General features: G+C 41.0%; 2 protein-coding genes across 2 annotated transcripts; both read left to right on the top strand.

Moving 5' to 3' along the window:
* The first annotated feature begins 1412 nt into the window (after positions 1–1412).
* LOC100745161 lies at positions 1413–7210 on the top strand. Its single transcript, XM_024372532.2, has 3 exons — positions 1413–1580; positions 5863–6158; positions 7033–7210. The coding sequence occupies exons 1-3, from the start codon at positions 1413–1415 to the stop codon at positions 7187–7189; spliced, it is 621 nt and encodes a 206-aa protein (XP_024228300.1). The 3' UTR covers positions 7190–7210.
* A 9133-nt stretch (positions 7211–16343) lies between these two features.
* Positions 16344–20566, top strand: LOC100745040. The gene is made up of 3 exons (XM_033324857.1): positions 16344–16534; positions 18166–18282; positions 20401–20566. The coding sequence occupies exons 1-3, from the start codon at positions 16374–16376 to the stop codon at positions 20564–20566; spliced, it is 444 nt and encodes a 147-aa protein (XP_033180748.1). The 5' UTR covers positions 16344–16373.
* Positions 20567–23769: the final 3203 nt, after the last annotated feature.

The raw sequence follows: 23769 nt of genomic DNA, 5'->3' as shown, positions 1-23769 counted from the left end.
CGTCTGGGCGTCTTCAAATCACGGATATCGCGAGACCCTTTTCCGAAAGCCAGGTCTCTTTCTTACTCTCCGCCCCTTCTCTTCCCACCGACCGAGAAAACCTAACTAGCATGAGACTTTAGCAAGGATTTTATTGCTTAGTAGCGATCCGGTGATCACTGATTCCAGCGTAGCCCGAGTTTCTTCTTCGTTGAAACCATTTCAAGGGGACGAGCGTTTCACCTGTGAAATCTTCTAAGATTCCTCGGAAACTATGAAGTGGAACCCTTCGTTAGCCCCGCAGAGATCGCAATCTTACAAATTGCGTTCGAGATTGTGCTGTGTCCGAGAGATGCATTAGATCGAAGATCTGCTGTGTCAATTTTCCAATACAAACGATACGAATACACGAAAGATACAATTTCCTTAAAACTTTTCTAAACATTTCCACGCAATTGCTGATTCTCTATCTGGTTTGGACCAACCTTCTAATAACAATTATTCTTGTTGAAGTAACTACTTCAAGAGAAACTCTATTTATGTATATCCGTGACCTGGAGACTGCTATTACGTAGAACTATTCTAAATAAGGAAAGGTGCATATTATTGTACCTCTGAGTATACGTTATGTTTTGGGTTGCAAGGACTAGGAACAAAGGAACTAAGAAACAGATTTCTACTTATGTTCCCTGTAGCTTCTAGCCAAAGCTATAAGCTTAACGTTTTCGGTAATGTCCTTTTGTTACAAATATATGAACGTGTTCCCTATCATTCCATTGTCTAGTAACATTAAGAGAGTAAGGGTCTGAATCAGCACATACTTATACATTATACTTATACCTTTAATTATTTCAATATACTTTTCTATTACAAATTCATCCACTCGTTCTTCAATCAGTCAACCTTAACCTCAACAATTCTTATCGAAAATATTTATAAAAAGACTTACACGTATCTGTCACATCAACCTCTTCGTTTCTAGAAGGAGAGTCTTACATAAAATAAAAAGAAAAATCTACGGAAGCGTAGTTACGGATGAATAAAGTTGCAAGATGAAACAAAGATCTACCAACCAACGTTGGAAAACCAACGAGCACTACTCAACATCTTGTTAATGAAGCATCCCGTTACCAAAGTTTTCTCGTTGGATTAACGTCTGATACGTGCGAATCGGTAAATCGGGTGAACGAACGAACCAGCTGCCAGAGCAAAGCAAGAGCTCCACCGTATCAATATTTGCGCTTGCTATTCGCCGAGATACAACGGGACCAGCCGCTACGGCTGGCCTTTGGTTTGTCGAGGTGGTGGTAGCACGTGGCGAACGCTCATTCTGAGCGGTTTTGCGCTCTTCAACGGACAGCGATCGCATTTCGCTTCTTTACGGTCTGTTCGTCGGCGTTGAACGATCGCTTCAGGCCTGAAAAGTCGCATCGATGACTGACGCTGTCTTGCTGGTGCTCGCTGTCGCTTTCCTGTCGCCATGTCTGGTGCAGAGTCTCGACGACAAGGACGATTTCACGGGCAGGAACGGGACCAAGCTGTTCGCAAGTTGCTCGAGGCGACCGAGGACTCTTATTTTTCCTCGTGTCTCTCAGCTCCTGGTACGTAGAGAATACCGCAGATTCCGCACGACGAGGCTAATGAGCCGTCTCCGCGGCCAATCGGGCATTCACTCGCGCGTCGCTCAAGTGTTCGCGATCGGTTTCCGCTTTTTCTTCCGGCGATCCAGGGGAATTCGAGCGATTCCAATGAACCCTCTGGTTTCCCTCGTTATACGCGTGCTTCGCTTTCGATCGGGTGTAATCGTGGGGAAAAATCGCGCAGGAACATCGTAATAATGTGGAAGCGCGAGCGACTTCCACTTGTCAAGGGTTAACGTTTAAAATTTGATAAAATCAAATCCGTTGGAGATGGCTGTTAGACAGAATTTATGGTAGGGATGACGGTCGAAATATCATTGTGATTCGGAGTACGTACGAATATACAAGAAATTAGTATGAAGATTACAGATGAAGGATACGATAAACCACGTTTCCCATTTTTTACATACGCGATAATCCTATGTTACTAAAATTAATTCTTAGTTGGTTTTGCAGGTGAACATGTATTTTCTCGGTACGATTTCATTTGTAAAAAAACTGCACGTCACGATATTATGAGAAAATATCAAAGATATTGGAATATTTCTTGGTTTTCTCGATAATTGTACCGTTGGTTTCTGCCTTTGCCGACTTGTCAATTATTTTTAAAAGATCTTTGCACCTAGCAGATTGTTTCATTTTCAATTGTGACGTATTTAAGTTCCTTTGTTTAATCAGAAGGTGACATTAAAATGAAAAAAATTAATAAAAATGTATTCCACATATTTTCCTCCCGTGTGCGTCATACAGTTCACTTGAAAGGACTTCCCTCGAGACAGCAGAGTTTTATAAAAATATTCGTTTTTTAAGACAAGAACGTTGACGCATATAGAAGAAGTTTGCTTACGAGTAGATCGCGGATATTTATTCGAATTCATATTTTTATGAAGACAAAATAAAAAATTTCACATTTCATGTTTCTGACGAGAACGTCCTATCTTCCTGTTCATCTTTTCAAATTTCAGTTTTTGAAGTCATTATAATTAGATTTTCACCTTAATACGCTTCAATGGCAAATTACTTTGTTACATGACTTTAAAGGATCGTGGGACAGTCGGAGTCGTTCATTTTAAACCGACCAAACCAGTGTCCGTTACTGTGCAACCCAACAGCGAAATGTGTCTGTTCCCACATGTTCCTTCCCATATAGATTAATTTGGTAGATGTTGTCACAAGGCCGTGCATTAGGCAAATAACTCGCCCCGTATCAAATGGGAGACGGGATCCAGTTGTCACAATAGAGCACTGGGCAAAGGTTCCAGCAGGTGGAAAGCCTGAAAACGACCAGTCATTAATAGAGTTCAGCTGAAAAGCTTGGTATACGAACGAAGAAGCTTTTGTCGACACCTACTGTCCGCGGATGCACTTTGATTATCATCCGTACGCTCAATTATTCCAAAAGAGAAACGCGAAAACGGGCATGGCTCTCATGTGAAACCGCTCGCCGTTTACGCCGCTTCTTGAATAATTCCTGGGCCATGCCACATGTCCGGGGCTCATCCAATTTTCCATCCAGCGTGTTTGGAAACGGTCGTCCTTCGGATTACAACCGCGCGGCTTGATAGGATGAACAGGATCGTGGCTGGGCATTGCACGGTGCCACAGTTGCTACGCTATGACCGCTGGATTTCCAACGAACAGGCTCTGGTCACTTCTGCGGTGCTTCGAATTAAGCCAACTTCAACTGAGTTTTCTCGAAAGTTTTCGAAACTGAAATTTGCTAGGGAAGAATTATAAGGAATCGTCGGAATACTGAAAAAGTAGGGAATCCAGAAACATAGGGCTTATACGATCGATAAGAATAGGAGACGAGAAATAGGAAACGGCGAGGAATTGGGTATAGGAAGCAGAGAATAGAAAACGTTTGAAAATAGAGGGTGAAATATATTCATCTACCCTATTAGGTAGAGGGAATAGAAAGTCGAAAAGAGTAGCGAATAAAGAATAGAGAAAATAGAAAACAGGAAATAGAGAATAACAAGGAATACAAAAGAGAAACTTGAGGCAGAGAATAGAAGATTGAGAGGAATAAGGAGTAAGGAACAGTCTGTTTCCGAATATCGCTTATTAACCTGTTAACAGGGTAAGTTGACGTAACACGTTACTGGGATAATAATTTTTACGTATGGTTTCATCTTCATTAGGGATAAACTACATCATATTTATATTTGCAAGGAATAAAACTGACCTAAATGAAATTTATTTGCCTTTCCTATTAATTTTCAATTTCGTAATTATGGAAAGTTTTGGCGAGACAACAACCCAGTTAACAGGATAATGTAGGAAATTAGAAAGAGTCGGAAAATGAGGAATAAGGAATGGGAAAGATGAGCGAATAAAGAATAAACAATTGAAAGGAATAAATAGAAGGTCATGAATTTTGTTGTATGTGAAAATAATTTTTCGATTAATATCAATACATGTCTTATCGTGGAATTGGTCTCGAAACGGGTTGGCGTTGAAACAGTGGTCGAACGAGATTCAAAAATCCATTCTCTCTATTAAAATAACAAATTATTAGGGTGATCGGTAAGTAATAATCGGTTGCAGAAGAGCGTCCGGTAAAGTGTATAACGTATTTCGATTCTCATCTTCCCATCCGATATCACGGTACACATTCCACCTGACCTTTCAGGGCTCATCCAATTTCTGCGCCAGGTGGATACCTCTATCCCATATCGGGCACACACGTCTGCTATCATGGTTGCGTGGCACAGCCATCTCGTACATGTGCATACATATTCATGCGGAGGCGGATAAAGGGAGGGCGGCATCATGGGCCGCGGCCGGTGTATGAATTTTCGATAAAACCGCGAATTTCCACGGAGAATCGTTTCGGGCCGCGCGTCTGGGGAAGACAGTTTAACGAGATTCGCAGGGGTTCGCGCGGGGAAGGGCTAACGGCGTTTTTGCATCGAACCGGCCGGCCCGCTGCCAATCGAGATCGATACACTTCAAAGACCACCGATACGCCCCGCTTTGCTTCTGGCTACTCGTATTAATTGCGTTACATCTGCGAAGAAACCGGAGTTGCTTCGTTCATCCATGAGTTTAGTACTCTTTGTTATACTCCACCCTCAGCTACCCTTTCGCAAACCGTCAAAATTCCACAATGAAGTATATATATATACTCTGCTACTGTGTACTATATATATATATATAACGTTTATTGCCCAAGAAAATATATATTACATATGTTTTCAATAAACAAGGAATGTCTATTGGAAAGTGGCTTTGGCAAAAGTATCGTTACGCGACGGTACGACGTATCCATACAATATTTTCTGTCGGATTTACATTTTTAACATTACAATTTATAATTGAATTTAAGCCGCTCAAAAGCGGTGCTCTTATACGATATTATCTTTTCTATCTTCTTCTGTCCTGAAAACTTGGACATAATACAGGACAAGAAAGGTACGCAGTAGCAGAGTCAGTCAATGTCTAATGGCCAGCAAATTAGGAGTTGCCAAGTCTAGAGATTATTCGCTATCGTGGACTTTTACCGTTACTTCCTACTTTCCCAGAAATACACAATTATGCTAAGCAAACCAAACATACCTGCAACCGTACTTCCTCAACGCGAAGTATAAACAGCGAAACACTAGTCGCCATCGTCAGATAGAGTCAGACGACATATCGCAAATACATTATATGGCATTTACCTCATTTGTCAAAGTAATATATATATATATAGATTATCAAATTCTGTTCGTTGTTTCGTGACATCCACAGGACGTACAAAGCTTCGCTCATCTAATTGACAGAAATGGTTGTTTGCAAACTGTGGTACACGCGTGTATGCGAGGGGCGCGAGTCGCTAAATTCGAGAAGTCGAAATTGCTATTAGCGAACGGTACGTTTATAGCTATTTCTACGAAAACAGACGAGAAATACGTGGAATAACAGTTGGACGTTCCGTTTCTAGCGCTGGACACTGCTGGGTTTTAACCCGATCTCGTCTGAGTTCATCCAATTTCCTCTTCAGGCTGCCTGCCTCATGAATAACCGCTATAAGAACGGGTTTTCTGATCAGATTGTCGGCATCTACGTGGTCACCTCGTATCGATAGGTTTCATGGGAACGTCTCGAGAAAAGCTTCAGAGAATCTCACGAAACGCGCATCTCGTGACATGAAAATACGGTCAGAGAACCTTACTCTTCGTTCGTTCGCATCGTTTAACTCGTCGAGAAATGTTGCGCCAGTTATTTTAAAGTCTCTTTTAAAATTCTCGGACGACAGCTGATCTTTGGTCTGGGCTCACCCCTGCAACTGGACCGCGAGAGCGTGATCATCGGTCTCTTTTCGAAGATTGTGTACGAGATGCCTTCCAACGCGTCAGACTTCACCATTCCAGGAGTCTATTACTCTCGAACGCAGAAGAGCAGGTGGAGCATTTACAAGGTGCTGGAAAAGGTGGCTGATCTATACGGATTCGGCGGCAAAGCGTGTCTATTGAGGGCCATTTGTGAAGCTGCGTCTGCTCCTTTCGACGGGACTCATGGTTTACTGGGACAGCTGTTGCACGTGTTCTTCAAGTGAGTAATCTTCAGTCTCTTATTTTATGCTATCGAGTTACGACGAAGTGTCAAAATACGACAATCAGAGTCCAAGTCTGACTTCGACTTTGATATATTACTATCCGAAGAACACGCACTCTTCGTCTCTCCTATTCTAACTCACATCCGCGTCTACGAATCCATCACATTTAAACGATACATTTGAACAACAAAACGATACAGATAGCCACCAAAGGAATATTCTATAGGAAGATTAGAAATAAAACTTTAACTCAATCAACGTGTCTCACGTTCTAAGCCACTCGAATGCAGTGACATACCATCGTTCTTTGTTAGATATGATATTGGAAACACAACTAAACGAAGAGAATCATAAGCTAGAGGATCGCAGGTAAAATCCAATTGCCTAAGTCACATCGAAGCTTACGAGATCAATCCGGGTCTCTTAACGGAACACAATACGACAGACTAAAAGTCTCGATCGCGTCGTAAAGCAACAAACGTTGGGGCAACGCGATAAAATCCCCGACCCGGTGGCACTAAAATCGAAGTTACGATGACGTAGTAGTTAACCGGTGAATTAGCACAGTAGCGTGGCGCGAGTAGCTAGGGATTAAGCGGTCGGTCCGCATAACGTGGCGCCAATTAACGCGAGGGAAGCTGCGAAATAACTTCGGGGCTTCTCCTGCGTATCCGGTCGCGTTATCGATCCCGGGTACCACCCTCTGCCACTCACCCTCTTTCTCTTTTCTCCCTCTTTTTCTCCCTTTTTTTCTTCTCTTTCTGGCCCCCCGAATTCTTTTCCAGGCCGTTTCTCCCGGGCCTGGATCTCTCGCGGCGACGATTGTAATTTTTCACGGGGAACTCGAACGCGAACACGTTGGAATTCCAGGCCTTCTAGCACCGACGAGCGGTACGACGAGTACGGGGATCGGGAGTACCGAGCGGCCGAACGTTTGGGCGAGCAGATGTCGACGGAAAACTGCCACGCCCTTTATCCCGAATGCCGCAGAAGTGTGCTCGACGTATTTTCCACGGTGATCACGTGAACTCTCTACACCGCTGGATCCCTGTGAAGAAGCCGCACGTGGACAGGGATGCGATGGAAATTGCGCTCGTTAACCAAGTTTCAATGAATCCTCGTTCGTACGATTTTGTTTCCTTTCTCGAGATCAGTTCCGAGGAAATTTGTAACCCTCCGCAGAAGGAATTAATAGCTATTTATTATAGTAAATTGGAATTGCGAACTCGGCTTAAGCTGTTGCATTTTCTTTTCAGCAGAAAGGGTTAATTCACTACGAAACGAGGCTAATAAAATATTTACTCTTGTACATAGTTTTTATCAGAGTATTGCAAATTACCCTCCCAGAAGCCACATTAATCAGCTGCATTTTATGAAACTTTCAGTCATTTTGCGCAAGAATGTGCCAGCTAATAATGTCAAGTAAGTCGACGAACTAAAAAATGTAAATTATAGACGTTGATTTTATAATTTTAAGTTACATGATACAATCAGATTCAAATATACGTAACTTGTAAAATTTCTCTGAAATAATATCAATCCACTTGTACAAGAGTATCCTGAATACGCATGATTACTATTAATTTTTCAGAAATCAAACAACCAACTGCCACAGAATAGATAAGTCGGCGATTGTGTGGCTCTAAATGTGTGAAAAAAAAGAACTGTACACCGACGCTTGTAATTTATCAAGAAAATGTATTCTAGACAACTCAGGAGGAGCGAGTACATCGAAGAGAAGCAATTCATCGAGGCGAGTTGGATGCCTCGTGGGCCAGTTCAACGCTCGATTATCCCCAAACGATGCCTAAAACTCATCTCTTCGAGGCGAGCGCCGTTTCTCAAGGTGTCGAGGCCACCGTGAAAGCATTTCTTAACTGTGTGTCGGCTGTTCCGCGAGCATTCCAGCGCGCGGGCCGCTTCTCAGCCGCCCCCGAGTTTCATTTCCCTAAAAGTACCCGCAGCAATCGTCGAGTTTCGCCTTGGCATGGCAGTTGGTCGGAATTCGAAATTAAAGAATCTTCGTCGTTCCCGGCATCGCGCTCCGCTTCAAATAAATCGGCCACCTCTGACTTCCGATTAGAATTCCTGGATAACGTCGAAAGTTCGAATCTCCGTCCCCGGAAAAATAAAAAACGAACCTCGTTTTGTCGATACTCTTTCAACGCGTGCACTGGATCGACTCGTTATAAATGTTGCGATAATTTTAACTCGGAAGCAGCTAAAAGGGAACATCTTTCATTCCACTAATTAGAAAGTATAGAAAATGTATGGAGAATAGGTGGGAAGGACACGATAAGTCGCATCTTCTGTTTTTCTTATCTTACAAAACTCAGTTCTAAGACGTTTCTATATGCCTTTGTGGCTACATACGTGTTCCCCGCTATTTTTGTAATTTTTCAAATCTCTCGAAATTTTCTCAACGTACGTAACCCTGTTGGAGACGGAACGTAGCGAAGCAGCAAGAGCGCGCTGTTTTCGAAATATTTAAAGATGGACTACTTCGTTTCGATATTTCCATCAAATGAATATGCCCTTAAAATTCAAAGGGTATTTTCCGAAAGTATAACAAAATTAAGCGTGTTCCGCGAGCCCTTCCCTTAGTCATTCACGTAACACCACTGCATCTTCCTACAGTTCATACTTAAAATTTCACGCTTTGAAAATGGATTTCCCCGGATGACATTTTTGCCAATCCCATTAGACCTCTTTGTAATGTAAAAAGTTGGATTACTTTCGGCTTTCGAAAGGATATGTCGTGTCCGAGTTGGAATTGAAAATTCCGAGCGATTTATGCGGTCGTTTACGGCCGTGAATTAAGGGGCAAATGGACAATCTAGGCGTGCGTGATGTTCCGCCTCAAGAGATCCTTATCGGCTCCTATCGACTCGTTGGTGGATGGAAAAGTCGATGGAAAGAAGAGAAGAATTCTGTCGGCAGTGGACGTCGGTGAACCGGTTGCAAAACGATAATAGACGGTGTTAAAGTACTTTAAAAAGCATAGTCCATTATCGTGCAGGTTCGAGCCAAGTACGCGTAACGCTTAAAAGCTGGAAGAAAAGTGTGTCGGAGAGAAACGAAGAGCGTAGATCGAACAGAGTTGGTCGTCTACGTAGTATATATGTATGTATGTATGTATAATATGGCAGGGAGGAAATAAAAACAGGAAGAAGACTGTAGTCTTGGAAGAGAGGAGCGTTTGCCCTCGGGATACCAGAGTCGAACGCCTTCGACATTTTCCCGTGGATTTATTTTATCGATCCCTTTTCGTCGAATGGGTGTTGCTTCGGTATTAATTCGTTGATATTTATTTCGGGGGCCTGAGGATTTCACAGAGAAAGAAGAAGGAAATTGGTCGAGAAGGCTTCTAGACTTGCACGTAACTTTAATAGAATTTCAAGTAACGTTTCTGCATTGGAATTCGCGTGTTCAAACGTTTGGATAACTGATGGCCACGTCGGCGATGAAATATATTACGAAAAATAGAACAAGGATGGTCTTGTAATCTAACGCTTGATATCGCTTCCTGTAAAGGCAGAGAATGCTTTTTCCATGATATTTTTTGCGCTTCTTCGTACGAAACTCGAAAACTTTCGATTAGCTCGCGCTCGAATCGCCCTTGAAACCACCATCTTTGCCCTGCTTTGCGCGAACAAGTTCCCACTCGATACCAAGTTACAACAACAGAAGAACCATTCAATATTTATTCAGTTCCAGTAGGTGTGAAGATCAGATCCTGCGTCTTTGTTACGGTCCCTCGACACCGAGTCAATCAATTTGCTTTCTCGTTAATAGATAAATCCAATTGCGGTAGAGCGACCTGTTATTCAAAGGAAGTCACCTATTCATCGTTTGCAGCGCCATTTTATCACACGTTTGTAAGGATCCAGCGCATGATTAATCGAGGGGCTAATAACAAGGACAATCCTGGTCAATTTTTCATTTCTAGACAACAACGTATTTTAGTAATCGGAACGGACACCTAGAACACACGATGGAATTAGTATTATGAAAATTGATCCATGTTCTAATTTATCGTCGAACAGTCTAGAAACATAACCTAATTCTGATTTTATAACTTGATAATTTAATTAACTAGAGTTCCTCTACTAGTTCTCCCAATATATGTGGCTATAGCTTACGATAAATGTGTAATTGTATAAATATTTTGTTAAAAAGATCGAGATATATCGAATAGAAATTAAAAATGCCATATTGTTCCTCTGTATTTCACGTGGCTGGAAAACGACAAATGTGGACACGGTTGGTGTTTGTTACGGATCCTACAATTCTTTCCACGAATTAGGTCGTTAAATTGATAGACGACGAGAAACAATTGAAAATCAGTCGAAATTTCGACAGGCGACTTTCTCCATTACCATTCCGATCTGGTTCGAAGCCACGATAGTGCGAACGATCCCGCGAAACGTGCTTCTTCTGTAGTATTTTCATTCCAGCTCTTCGGTACAACGGTGGAATGTAACGACGGAAGAGCGAAAGGGCAAAGAAGGAAAAAACGGTTAAGCCTTCGCGGAGGACGTTTTCGATTCTCCGTCAGGCAGCGAGATATCTCTCTGCTTCGTACAAAGATACGCTCCCCTTCTTCTTTTCTCGATTCCTTTTATTATTCCAGTCAAATCTAATTCGTAGATCACGCGGAATGAGAAGGAACGTGCTTCTCGGTAGGTGATGGCACCTTTGCCCGGATAACCCGCGCTATTTTATCGGTCCAGCCATTATAAATTTTCGTCCCGTTGAAATCTGTTTTGCCAGACGTTCGTTCCTGCCTTTCGTAGGCTGAATTTTATGTCTGGGGCCGTAGTAATTTATCTTGCGAACTTTCAGACTGTCTCGAGACATCGTTATTTAGGATCAAGGCAATATGCTATAGATCCTCGCTTTCTTTTCCACTATGCTTATTTCTTCGTGATAAAGAATGTTTAACAAACATCACGCTATAGGTATTTTTCGATTGAACGAAATGGACTTTCAGATAGCAAGCTATCGTAATTTGCAGGACCGTGAACGAATCTCGTCCGTAGAGCGCAGCATAATCGGATCATGTCGTAATGCGTTCTAGAATCCAAGAACCTTCGAAAATGTCTGCTCGCTTGCCTCAAATTACCGTCCTGGGAGAATTCCGGTTTTCCATGCCGGTATTTGCATTTTTTGCAAGCAGAGAAAACCACGGAACGAACGTCTCTTTTCTTATCTCTTTTTCTAGATCTTGTCCTTTATTTTCTTTCACAAAATTAAAATTAACAAAGAACGATCGCGGTGTGTAGTACATAGCTAGGAAACCAGCAATTCCTTCGCATCCCTGTGGAACAGATGTAATTGAAAGGGACGAGCAAACAAGCGCGCCACCATGAAATGAAGACAAATGTCGTCGTTTTTACCATTTTCCCTGACATCGACGTATTATTTCCGTCATAAGCTATCGCTTTTATTGCCCTCGGTCGTTACGGTTCTTTACGAGCCACGTGACCGTAAAATAAGGCGTCGAAGCCAGAACGAATTTGCAGTGCTGGGAAAAGAGGCTCGCAAGATGCGTGCTTTTCAAAAAAACGCGGCGATTGCCAGAGGTTTTACGCTATCGATTTTGCTGGAAATGAACCTTCCCTAAAAAAATCCTGGTACTTCTCTTTCTTTTCCTTTGCTTTTCTATCTCTGTCTCTCGTCGCGCCTCCCGTCATTGTTTATTTCCGTCTCTGTGCCTTTCTTTTTTCCCTCTTCATTTCTGTTCCCACTCGCGGCCTGACACCAATTGCACGCGTCGTTTGAAACGGTCACGCTCGATTCCACGGAAATACGAAAGGCAAATTGAAATTCGCCCAGCAACCCTGCCGCGTTTAATTTCATCGGGGCTGCTCCTAGTTGATCGAAATATCGTTATTCTCTGTTAAACGAACGATGAAAGCGATTCGTTTCACCCTTTCTCCGACGTTACATCGCGTTCCTTGCACTTGCTCTCGCTGTTTTGCCTGCGAGGAAATTTTCTATCCGCGATAATAACGAAGAAGTCGAGGTGGTAAATAAAGTGTACTATTATTTACAAGCATTTCAATACCTGGGACATCTTGCACAATAGAACTGATATTATTAGTTTTTAAATATTTGTTATTATTAGTATAATTAGACAAATTTTAAATGTTACACGTTACGAATTGCTAGCTGTAAATATCGTTGCGTGATAGTAACGAGTTCGGTAAGAGACAAACAAGTTTTATGGGTAAATTTGACAAATTGCAAGCTGTTCGATTAGTTCACTTGATAAAGAGACGTCACGATAGAGAAATAACAAGACAGAATGTAGTCATTATTTATTTATTTAATTTTTAATCGTGAGTTGCATTTAGAAGGATATCCCTACTAAAGTAGATTCCCAAAGAAAATAATTCCTTATTTGTTAACACGGAATTCGCTTAGAAGGTAAATGAACAAACATTGCGTGGCGATAGTCGAATAGGAAATCGAAGGAGCGTGGATAAAATAAAATACTAGCTTGAGGAACGAACATTGGTCTCTTGTCGTTTCTCTTCCGCCGGGAACGTGTGTTATGTTATACTTTTGACTTGCTTCCACGAAATACATTTTGTGCAAAAGACTGGCTGCGAATGTCCAAGAAACGGGACCTTACGTTTCTCCTCGCATTTCCCGTTTTTCCGTACTGCTGGAAAACGAGCAGTAAAGAAATGGAAAGGGGAAAGACAACGGTAAACAATGAGCTATCGGCAACAATTTTATTCATTTTTATACTCATAGAGGAACAACCAGAGTTATAACGTTATAATATTAAAAACAGATGTATATATTCTAATTTGATATGATATGCGGCAAAAGTGTTACGGAAGCCTGTCGATATTCCCTCGGTTTACGATATTTCACGTCTTTTAAACGTTATATTTTTAGAACAAGCGTGGAAATAGCAAACGATGAAAAAGATTGGATGCATAATTTGACAGGAAAGAATCTGGTTTGAGGCAAAGGGGTGGCAGAGGTTCGAATCGCGTATCCTGCGATGAGATTTTAATTCAACTTTGGTCGTTAATCGTGCCACGTTGGAAACGGAATTAATTAAAGCTGCTTAACGGCCAGGGCCGGGCAATTATTGGATTTACAACGCTATCGCTGGCAGGGGTTAAGCTGATATGCCGATGAATCGCGCGTCGGTTTTCCAAGCAGCCGGTTGAATACTCTGATGAAACGCGTTTGTGTTGGTTAGCCCTTTACGATTCGACGCGATCGTCGACGCTTGAAACGATTCAGAGAAATTTTGTTCGTTTCCTCCCATACGGCTAGTTGCATCGGCGAACGAACGTTGTTAGTCGAAGGGACATGTTTAAACGAAAATACAATTTTCTCACGCAAAGAAAATTTCGAAATATTCAAACACGATTTTATTGGCTGATATTGACTGATATTCTAGTCGAATTTTCATTTCGTCGTGAATCCTTATCGACGTGGTCGCCAATTTCGGCAAGCGTGATTTCGTGTTTTTGAAACAAGCATCGACGTCGTTCAATTTTCCAAAAACTGACCAATAATTCGCCCGTGGCGGCATTCGAGGCAATTTTTTTCCGAGCCATAATCACGTATCGTGAACGTTCGTTGAACGCAAACAGTGGCCCACCTGTCCTCCATAGCAAATTCCAGTGTTCATTATCACGTTGCCATAAACTCGTCGTCGCATGGCCGAGTGGTAGTCCCATTCGACGTTAGTTCGTTCACCAGTGATTCAAAACTACTGATTTCAGTGCTTCTGCAAGTGTTTTCGAATTAACATGTTCCGTGTATTTCTGTTCCAAACTGCGATAATATGTTTCTTTATCTGCAGAAGCGAAAGTATCCTTCTCTTTCCTGCGAGGTCATTGTTCCAGGTAACTTTACGTATTTTTGGCTGCGTGTGGCAAGGATATGTGTTGTGTGTGTAATTGAAAATCCAGAGAGTTCTCAGTGAATCACTGAGTGATTGAAAATCGTTTGAGTTGCATGGTCACTCTATAGTTATCCATCGTTTACGATTAGCATATTCAACAAATGATTTATCTATCATGTATAATAGCTTTCCACATATATAATTGAATATAAAACTCAGTAAAAGTCGTCTAGCTTTAGAAAGCCGATACCAACGATATCAGCGAATACTGAACTGAAAATAACAGATTGCGTTACCTAGCAACTGTTATTTCCTTGAAATGAATTTCACTTGAAAATTGGAGATATAGTTCAAGTGAAGTGATATCACAGAATTACATTAGCAAAGTCCTTCAAATTGCAAGTGATTTGACTAATGAAGACAAGTGTAGAAACTTGAAAGGATATACATATCAACGTAAGTGAAGTAACAGGTTCTGAGCGAATGTCGATGGGTCGGGAGTTGCTTATGTTGTATTTGCTGTCATCTGTCGTTGACATACTCGATGAACTACCAATAGATTTCTACATATATATATATAGAAAATATGACTGAATACGAAGTTTAAAGAAAAGTTAATTAAGTGAACGGTACATACTTACGTTTAAGTCGCTTGGGTTCCAGTAGCTGGACGAGTCTGAACGAGGTTTTATAGCGGTAAGTTTCTCCGGGTAGACAATTTGCTTTTGTTTGCCAATCCTACTTAGACAGCCCGCGAAATTTATGAAACCCCAGAATAATTTACTTAAATCCCAGGATAATGAGTACTCTTTCGCGAGTTTCCCCCTAATTAGTTTACGCCTTTGTTTGCATTGAAATCTTAATGTTTTCCGAATAAGATGGATTCTTCGCTTGTCGATGAGAGGACTAACGTGGAAACTCGTGGTCACTCGTCCTTAATGCGAGGTTTTTACGGGAAGTTTGAATAAGCAATCTCTCGAAAAAATAGCTCAAAGGCGTATTTGTAGTTTTACAGTTGAAACTGTAAAACTACGGGCTGCTTTTAAAAACGAACGAATTGAAAGTCAAACGGCAGACACCGAGACAAGTCTCGAAGTCAAATATCGTTTTTTAATTGTACAACACAGCCATTTCGTATTTGATAAAATGCTATTGTTAAATGTTCGATATAGTTTTCTTTCCTTTATATAATTTATATAATTCCCTTTTTATTTGCTCGTATGCCTCTTTGATGATCATCTTGATAGGTTTACGATTGACTGATTATAGTATATTATTTCATTGATTATTTGACAGATGATTAGTTTCTTGAAAATATTTCGAAGGACGAATTTATTAGTCCAGATAAAGGAAATTCTTCTTTTAATTTTTCTGACAAAAAATAGTGTACGTATACAGTCTCGCTCCTAAGTATTGATATATCTACTGCACGCATATAAAACGTTATAATTGAAGGAATAAATAAAACATTTCCTCGTTCTTAGGAAAGTAACCTTTCTGGATGCTTTCTTTTCAGAGGACGCACTTCTTATGGAAAGCGTACTTGACGGTTGCATCGGCGAATTGACGAAGAATCGAGCAAGATTTACCTACTTCGAAATTGGAATCTGACGCGTGTAGTTTTGTTACTTTGCCATACATGTAGTTATTGTTGAAGTAACTACTTCAAAAAAAACTCTACATCTTTATTTATGTATATCCGTGACCTGCAGACTGCTATTACGCAGAAATATTCTAAATAAGGAGCGGTGCATATTATTGTACCCCTGAGTAAACATTGTGTTTTGGGTTGCAAGGTCTAGGAACAAAGCAACTAATAAACAGATTTCTATTTATGTAGCCTTTAATCAAAGCTATAAGCTTAACTTTTTTGGTAATGTCCTTTTGTTATAAATATATGAACGTGTTCCCTATCATTCCATTGTCTAACACTAAGAGAGTACTTTTGTTATAAATATATGAACGTGCTCCCTATCATTCCATTGTCTAACACTAAGAGAGTAAGGATCTGAATCAGCACATACTTATACATTATGCTTATACGTACACCTTTAATTATTTCAATATACTTTTCTATTACAAATTCATCCACTTGTTCTTCAATCAGTCTACCTCAACCTCAACAGTTATGAATCCATTCCTCTTTTTTTCTTCAACTCTTTATGGTCTTTTAAATATCATAGACTGGATGAAATAAATATTTTGGAATTTCTTCGACTTACTTCTTTAACCTCTACGAAAATCTCGCGAGAACCGATCGTACCTTCTACATCTAACGTTTTTCCCCCGTTCTATTTTCCAGTTCACGACCGGCGTCTCAGTTCCGATTTCCATGAACAAGAGAGGTAGCGTGGTATTCTCGTCCGCATTCCAATTCAATTATAAACTTCCGTCGAACTTGTCAGAACTCGAGCCTACAATAATACCGGCCAGGCAGTCGAGGGATCTGAATCTGCAGGACACTTATGCGGCTATCGAAAATTTATTGAATCGGTGAGTATTCCGCGAATTTCCATATTCTGCGCTGTGGGGGAAAATCGAAGCCGCCACGAAGGGGAGCCGTGAAACGGGTGAAATTCAGCGCGAGCCGATTCGAGTCGTTTAGAGTCATGGAACAATGACCAACAACGAATTGGAAGAAGAATAAGTGGGCCGTATTGCCGTTCAAAATTGCCCGATGAATCGGTAAACACGCTAGAATCGAACGAATAAATTTGTAATTAACTCAACATCGGAATTGGTGCAGATAGTTGCCGTGGACGATTAATGAAATTCCATTTTCTAGTCGACGATCATTGAACCGTGACGTTGCCACATTCGTGTTTGTCACCGATAACGCGTACAATGGGTAGGTGATTATGCGACAGAAACGGGAAACGAGGCTTCATCGTATGTGCTTGATATTCGCCAGTCAGTTTTATTACGCCAGTTATCATTTTGTTATACGTTCTTCAGTAACTCGATGGATATAACGATAAAGATCAGTTGCTGCTTTATAGCGACGAAAAACAGTTACAAGTACACGAACCTGTATCCTTCCTTCAGTTTGTTTAAATGTACATTAATAATCGCACGAATTATTCCACGACAAATCGATCAGTTTTGTAGGTGAAGTTCGTACGAGATGGTTTGGGGGAAAGTTATTAACGATGGTTGATGAAAAATTAGTAATCTACGTAATAAGGATTACTTGTGGTAGATGAAAAAGATTTTCATGAAGGGTGTGAGCAAGTATCAGGAAACTAAGATCAAAAGACCGGAGAGAGGGTAAGGTAAAGATGGGAACTGGAACATAAATTAATTGGGACGTAAGGCAATTACTTTGTCTTGGCAGAGAGACCTGAAGCGCAGGTAACAAGCAAACTATCTTGCTTTGGAAAGACGGTGTGAAAGTTAAGAAAGTGTCGGGACTGATCGAAACTTGTCGAAGCTGACAAGGAGACGCGATGCCGCGTGAAATGGATCGTTAGCTGGCTCAATAGAGTGAATTGCTCGTCGTCCTTCTTTCAAGAACATTCATCCAGCATTCTGGTCAGTCTGGCCAAACAGTTCATCGTCGATTGTTTGGAAACTGGAGGTAGAAACAACGCCATTAATTACCATTTCGATCCTGTCTTTCGTTTTTTACAGCCTCTGGAAAATCGTGAAATTCGCAAACGTGAAACTCTTGGAGAATGAATGTTTAACGCGTAACGCGCGGCGAACGCTTAAACTAATCCGAAATTTACATCCTTCTCCGGCACGGTAACATAATTTCATTCGAGGCAAGCCGTCGAACGACGGCTAGGAAAAGGAGCAGGATAATGAATTTCTCGGCTAGAAACGGGGCGAAGAAGTACGGCACACGTTTAAGAATTCCCTTTTACCGTTTTATAAAACCAATATCATCTGGCGGCAGCACGGTTTGCCGAGGGGCTCGCCACCGTGCGACTTCCTAATAAAATTACTTCTACGCGGCGGTCAAATTACAGAAAAGGAAGAAAAAAGGCAAGAAGCGACAGAGAGAAAAAAAAACGTAGGGGAATACGCGAGAAATGGAGGGAGAAGGGGAAATAAATACGAGACAGAAGCACGGCGCACCAAAAAGGGGTAGAAATTAAAATGGAATGTATTCTGTGTTGAAGGCACGGCTGGCAGGACGGTAGGGAGTGTCTTTTGAGGACCATTTGCGAGCTCGCGGAGACACCATTTGGCAGGACACGTCAAGACGTTCTCGAGGAGGTGATCCACTTAATTTTAACGTAAGTTCGTTGCGATGAATCGCGCTTTGACTCGTGGCACGGGAGAACACCGTCGGCTCCTGCTACTTTTCGAAACAAAATTCATTTCTTGAGGAGCTGCCGGTTAATGAATTCCGTTGGAAGTCCCTAATGGCTGTCCTGGCTGCTTTCCACGAAACGGGAACAACGGTGTCACGTAACGAAGCACGAATAGACTAAGATAATGCAGTAAATCCATGTTGCATCGGGTACGGGCATCGTTTAATAACTTTATAGTACGTTCTTTCTAATCGACGTATTTAAATACCGCGGCTATATTCTCCTTTATTCACAAGCTAACAGAAAATCGAACGTTTCGTAACTTCTCATTTATAGTCTCTGGACATACAATTAAAATCGCCGAATGTTTGTTATCTTTTAACCGCCCTCGGACGGGCCAACCTGTACGCTGTCCACCACGCATTTTTCCAAATATCAACGACTAATATTCAGTACTTAAAAAACAAAGAAGTCTAAAAATGATTTAAGTGGTCAATTATATTTCGCGGTAATGGTTTTGTTTAACGATTTCACATATTGTTTATACAAAACATCAAATTAAAACTATACAAAAATATAGGTAAAATTGAAAACATTAAAGATGACTAAAGATATATAACACGAATTGAACGTGAAATTAAAATTCACAATGCATTTTAATATTTTTTTACAATGAGGTATCGTTCAATTATAACTTTATTTAGTCATAACTGATAGTGTCACTTTTTAATTCATTTTAATACTACTAAATTGATGTATTTTATTATATACCGTACTTTATAAAAGCAGAAAAAGTGGCGCAATTATTTCGGGACGATTCCAGGTAAACAATAACTGACAATAACAACAACAAAAAAGAAAATGCGTTAATAAACTTACGATAAGCAAAGGTGGCTTATACGGGATTATACACAGATTTGTACTCTTCCAATCTGTAGATTAGACACTTCCGTTCGAAAGCTATGGGTCACTTGCTAATTCCACAGCTGACCGCAATTTCATGGAAAAAGATCGACGAATATCGAAAAAGTACCTTTACGCCATCGACAAGTTGAAAATTTCAACGGTACGCATAAAGGCAGCATAAGAGAGATCGAATTAACGATAGATAGTTGGGCGAGTCGAACCACTGGTCGAGCGATCGGTTCGGGTGGATGGAGGACTGGTCAGGAATTTGCCATTCCGTACGCGGCCGGGCGTACTCGAAGGAAATTGCAACCGAACCAGTGAGCGGGCTCTAATTGCGTCGAAATTAGGCGCGTGCATTAAGCTTCTAATGGAAGGTGTTTCGCGTAGGTTTTCCCTTTGTGCGGTGCCTCGAATGTGTACACACGTCACTGGGAAATTCCTTCCAACGTAATCCTGCAGCCGTGGAACAATCGCCGGGTAACGCGCGTCGAATGTCAATAATAGGACTGGCTGCTGCTATTTACCATTCAAACAGTTGCAGTTTCCTTCGATCGATCGTCTACACTTTTACTTTTCTCTTTCTTGAACGTCGCTTTTTCTAATCCTCGTGTGGACAGCCAAAATATTCAGGGTAGTTGGGAATACTCAAACATTCCAAGTATCCTGTTTAGATATATCTACAGGTCTGGTCAAAATATTAGGAAGATGTCCATTGCATCGTGTTAAAAACAAACATTTAATCCTGAAACACAGACGATCGTAATATTAGGTTATCCGAAAAGTTTCTTTCGTTTTATAAGCAAATAATAGACGCACGATGTTTTCTTGTTTTATATTAGTTTATTGAATTATGCACGAATATAATAATAGAAATAGAATGAAATGGATCATACTTAATCCAATAAAATAATATAAAACAGAGATTGTTGTTCATTTATTATCACCTTATGAAATGAAAGAAACTTTTCGGACAACCTAATAATTTCTACAACTAACGAGGCTCTCATTTGTCGCGAATTATATCTTCGATTGTCAATCGAAGAACACGGGAGAAAATGCGATAAAAAGTTTTCCAACGTTTGAGTTAGGGGAATATTACGTAACATGTGTATTCGGGGTTAAAAGAGAGATCGATCCGCGATTGGTTCGCGTGCCTCGTGAGAAACGCGTTGAAGAGAATTTCTGGATCAGGCCGAGCGAAGACGTGGCAGGGACTGCTAATTCCAATCACCAGAGCGTCGACCAACTGTACAGGGAAGCGGAACGACAAGGAAGATCCGGAGGCGACTGCATCTTGGCCTATCCCGATTGCATCGAGTCACCTCTCGAAACATTCACGGAGATCGCATTTCCTTAGGGTGGGTTTTTTTTTTGGACAGCACCTTTAGCCGCGTTGATTTCGTGGCTCGATTGTTCGTGTATCGTTTATCGTCTCGAGCGTTTTCGACGTTTGCCGGCTATTTGTTGAATTTTTTTACACGAAAAAACGTCTTTGTGTGACGAGAAAATCGATCGTTCGAAGAGTAATATTTCTATATCTTTCCGGCCGTTCGAGAAGGTATTCGATGCAGTGACTTCGTCGTAAAAGAATTTATTATAGTGAAGTTTTGACGGCGAGAAGGATGGCGACGGAGAAACAGTGCTAAGTAAATTTCGTTGTCGGAGCAGCAACGTTGCTCTAAAAAGCTTTATGTTTCATCGCCATCCTCTTTCCGCCGTACAATTCATAATAAAGGCACTTCTTATAATTGTAGCGTTCCAGATCTGCGCTGCCTTTCTCACCGTTGCTTCGTGTAATTTCCAGAAATTGCCAGGATTTTTTTCACAGCATCGATCAACCTGCTATACTCCACCGTCTACGTACAAGCTACTTGGCCACTTCTAAACTATCACAGATGTGTAAAATATACTTGTCAAAATAATCTCTTTAATCTAATTTTGGCCCGATTTTGTTTCCATACATGTACAAATAGTAGATATTGATAAAAATAATGCTTAAACCTTTGCATTCGAGAGGTGACTCTCAGTCACCGTTTCGTGCTGCAACTCCAATAGCGAGCGAGAACCGACAGTCCGCGTTTATGCCAGATTTCGACATCTCCAATTGATGAGAGTACAATATTGGTTCGTAAATTGGTTCCTTAGCTTTTTGTGTTCTTTGTTAATATAAATATTTAATCTCATATCCCTGCGAAACTATGGTTCTAACAACGTCTGCAACGTTAGTTCGGATTTGACGATCATGGCAAAAGTATTATAGTTTAGAAACCCTAAACAAAATGATTTTCGGAAGTGAAATTAGCTCAAATGAAGGTAAACTCGATTTTGAGCTGTTGAAAAATGAAATCAATTATATTCAAGAATACATCTTGACGAATACTTTATAAATTATCATAAAAATAATACAGAAATTAATATTACAAAATCATATTTTCAAAGATGTAAATATAGATAAATTATCAGAATATAATATTTTTGTAAGTTAATTTGTATATAAAATCATTTTCCGCTAGTTGTAAGACACGCGTCACGTATACGCTAAGTAGCTGCTATGGTCGATCGAAAAAGTTCTCGAGTGTAAAGGGTTAATATTAATATTTACAAAAATTGATCGTCCGGAGATACCCGAGTCAAATGAGCCAGCGGGGCTGTTTATTTTTCTGATTTTAGAGCGATCGAGTGTTCTTTAAGCACATTTCAAAAGTTTATGTAAATCTTATGCAGTGGCAGCTATTAATTACAAATAAACTTGGAACTAGAGCTATGCAGCTATTACTTCCCGTCTCAGTGAAAATTTAGTAGAACATCTGATCTTGTTATTGCACGAAATAAATAATTGACAGCATGGAAACGTTCTTCTGCTACAATGTAATAATTAAACATAACAAAAACGTAAATGCTATGATATTGGGAATGGTAATGACGATCGACGGAATCGATTCGTCTTGCAAAATAGAATGACGTTGTTTGAGCTTCGAATTAGAGTGATCGGTAATGCTGGTCGACTTTTACGATATTTCAGTCGGCGATCAAAGCCGAAACGCAGCAAAGTGTCGTAGAACGACAAATGGGCAAAAGTGCTAAGTAAATTTCGCTGTTGAGGCTCGCTGTAAAATGACCGGAAACGAGATATAAGACCGACGAAACGATTCTCCTTTCCACGCGAACCTCCGTTTCTCTGTCCACCTCTATTTCTCCTTATTCGCGCGGCTGTTTGTCACCATTTTCTGCCGCGTCCTATTTTATTACGCTACCAACGTCCCTTTACCGAACCATTCGTTGCTTGTGTTCCACGTTTGTGTTTCCACGATGTTTCTTCGAGTCTCGTGAAATCGTGTATCTTGCAAAGCTCTCGAAACTACGATAGTTTATGCTAGCCTTTCGAGAAATGTTCCACGGATATTTTAGCCGACTTTGGAACCAGGAAATTCCTCGATAACCAAGATTAACGTGTCAACTTCTTACCCTGCGATTCTGAGCAATCGCCGATATTAATAAAGATCAGCAAACAAGTGTTTTTTTTATTGCAACAATCCGTTCACCGTTGGAACACGTCGTCGTTGAAAGATACTCCTTCTTCCGAAACTTCTTAAGATCTTGAGAAGCTAGAAATTTCAACGATAGCGGTCCTGGATGTGGCAACTTTCCCGACAGTTCTACAGTTCACGAGTAGTATATCCGGCAGCATGTTGCCGTCTGGAAAATACTCGTCGTCTGCACCTTTTGTTTATACATTTCAGTTCCTTTGTTATCCCGGAAGCGGAAGTTTCGGCCTTGCGATCTTCTCGCGCAAACTTCTCTTCTGCCATTTACTTATTTACAAGTTGCAATTCTACTCGTTTGACTCAGGACATTCACCCGTCTACATCTTCTTTTTTAGCTGTAATTTCAAGATCGTCGTATCGAACCGGTTGAAACTTGAACGACCCGAGGACTGCTGAAAAAATCGTGTTGTTTCCCTTTTTCATTAACACATTCGACGCGGCATACAAAATCGAACGGGGTTCTTAATGGCGGCAATCGATTTTTCTACATTTTTCGCCTCATCGCAAAGAAAATAGAAAATTCCGATGACGCGTACGTTTACGTCTACCGCATTGAACGTGTTAACGAATCGAGGACCAATAACAAAACGGGAAGCTGGATGAGTTAAGAAGACGAAGAGGAAAGGAAGGGCCGAGACGGTCGTCTATCGAGGATGGAAAATTAGCTCTTTCGACTGACTACAGTCGGCCGCGGAACCTTCCAGCGCAACTATGCCCCGAGTTGACAGATGACACGTTAATTTCGTGGAGGAGTTGGAACTTGGAGCAACCTGACGACTCGACAAGCTTCGAGGTTGCGAGTTTCGTACTAGTTGCATGGCTTTGTGTTTCGCCTGGAGCAACGAAATTGCTTTCGAGATTCGAATAGCTGGTTCTTTCATCTTTCCAGGTGAGTAAAATGTATACTTCGAAGGATTCGACGTGGCGAAAGGTAAGCGCGATTTGAGCGGATGAGAATATGCGCGAGATTGATCAAATCCACAACTAATCTTCTGCTTTGTCAAAGCTTCTAGAC

Source organism: Bombus impatiens, unplaced genomic scaffold (genome assembly GCF_000188095.3).
Source record: "Bombus impatiens unplaced genomic scaffold, BIMP_2.2 scf_0080, whole genome shotgun sequence".
In the NCBI taxonomy this organism is placed as follows: Eukaryota; Metazoa; Arthropoda; class Insecta; order Hymenoptera; family Apidae; genus Bombus; species Bombus impatiens.
The sequence above is the reverse complement of the archived record's forward strand: the minus strand, read 5'-3'. Positions and strand labels throughout refer to the sequence as shown.

Bases quoted from the DNA above. Each gene is read 5' to 3' on its own strand.
- LOC100745161 (XM_024372532.2), top strand. From the start codon at position 1,413: ATGACTGACGCTGTCTTGCTGGTGCTCGCTGTCGCTTTCCTGTCGCCA. The intron at 1,581-5,862 runs GTACGTAGAGAA...CTCGGACGACAG, and splicing joins CTCGTGTCTCTCAGCTCCTG to CTGATCTTTGGTCTGGGCTC. The intron at 6,159-7,032 runs GTGAGTAATCTT...TTGGAATTCCAG, and splicing joins CTGTTGCACGTGTTCTTCAA to GCCTTCTAGCACCGACGAGC.
- LOC100745040 (XM_033324857.1), top strand. From the start codon at position 16,374: ATGAACAAGAGAGGTAGCGTGGTATTCTCGTCCGCATTCCAATTCAAT. The intron at 16,535-18,165 runs GTGAGTATTCCG...TCTGTGTTGAAG, and splicing joins ATCGAAAATTTATTGAATCG to GCACGGCTGGCAGGACGGTA. The intron at 18,283-20,400 runs GTAAGTTCGTTG...TTTCTGGATCAG, and splicing joins GTGATCCACTTAATTTTAAC to GCCGAGCGAAGACGTGGCAG.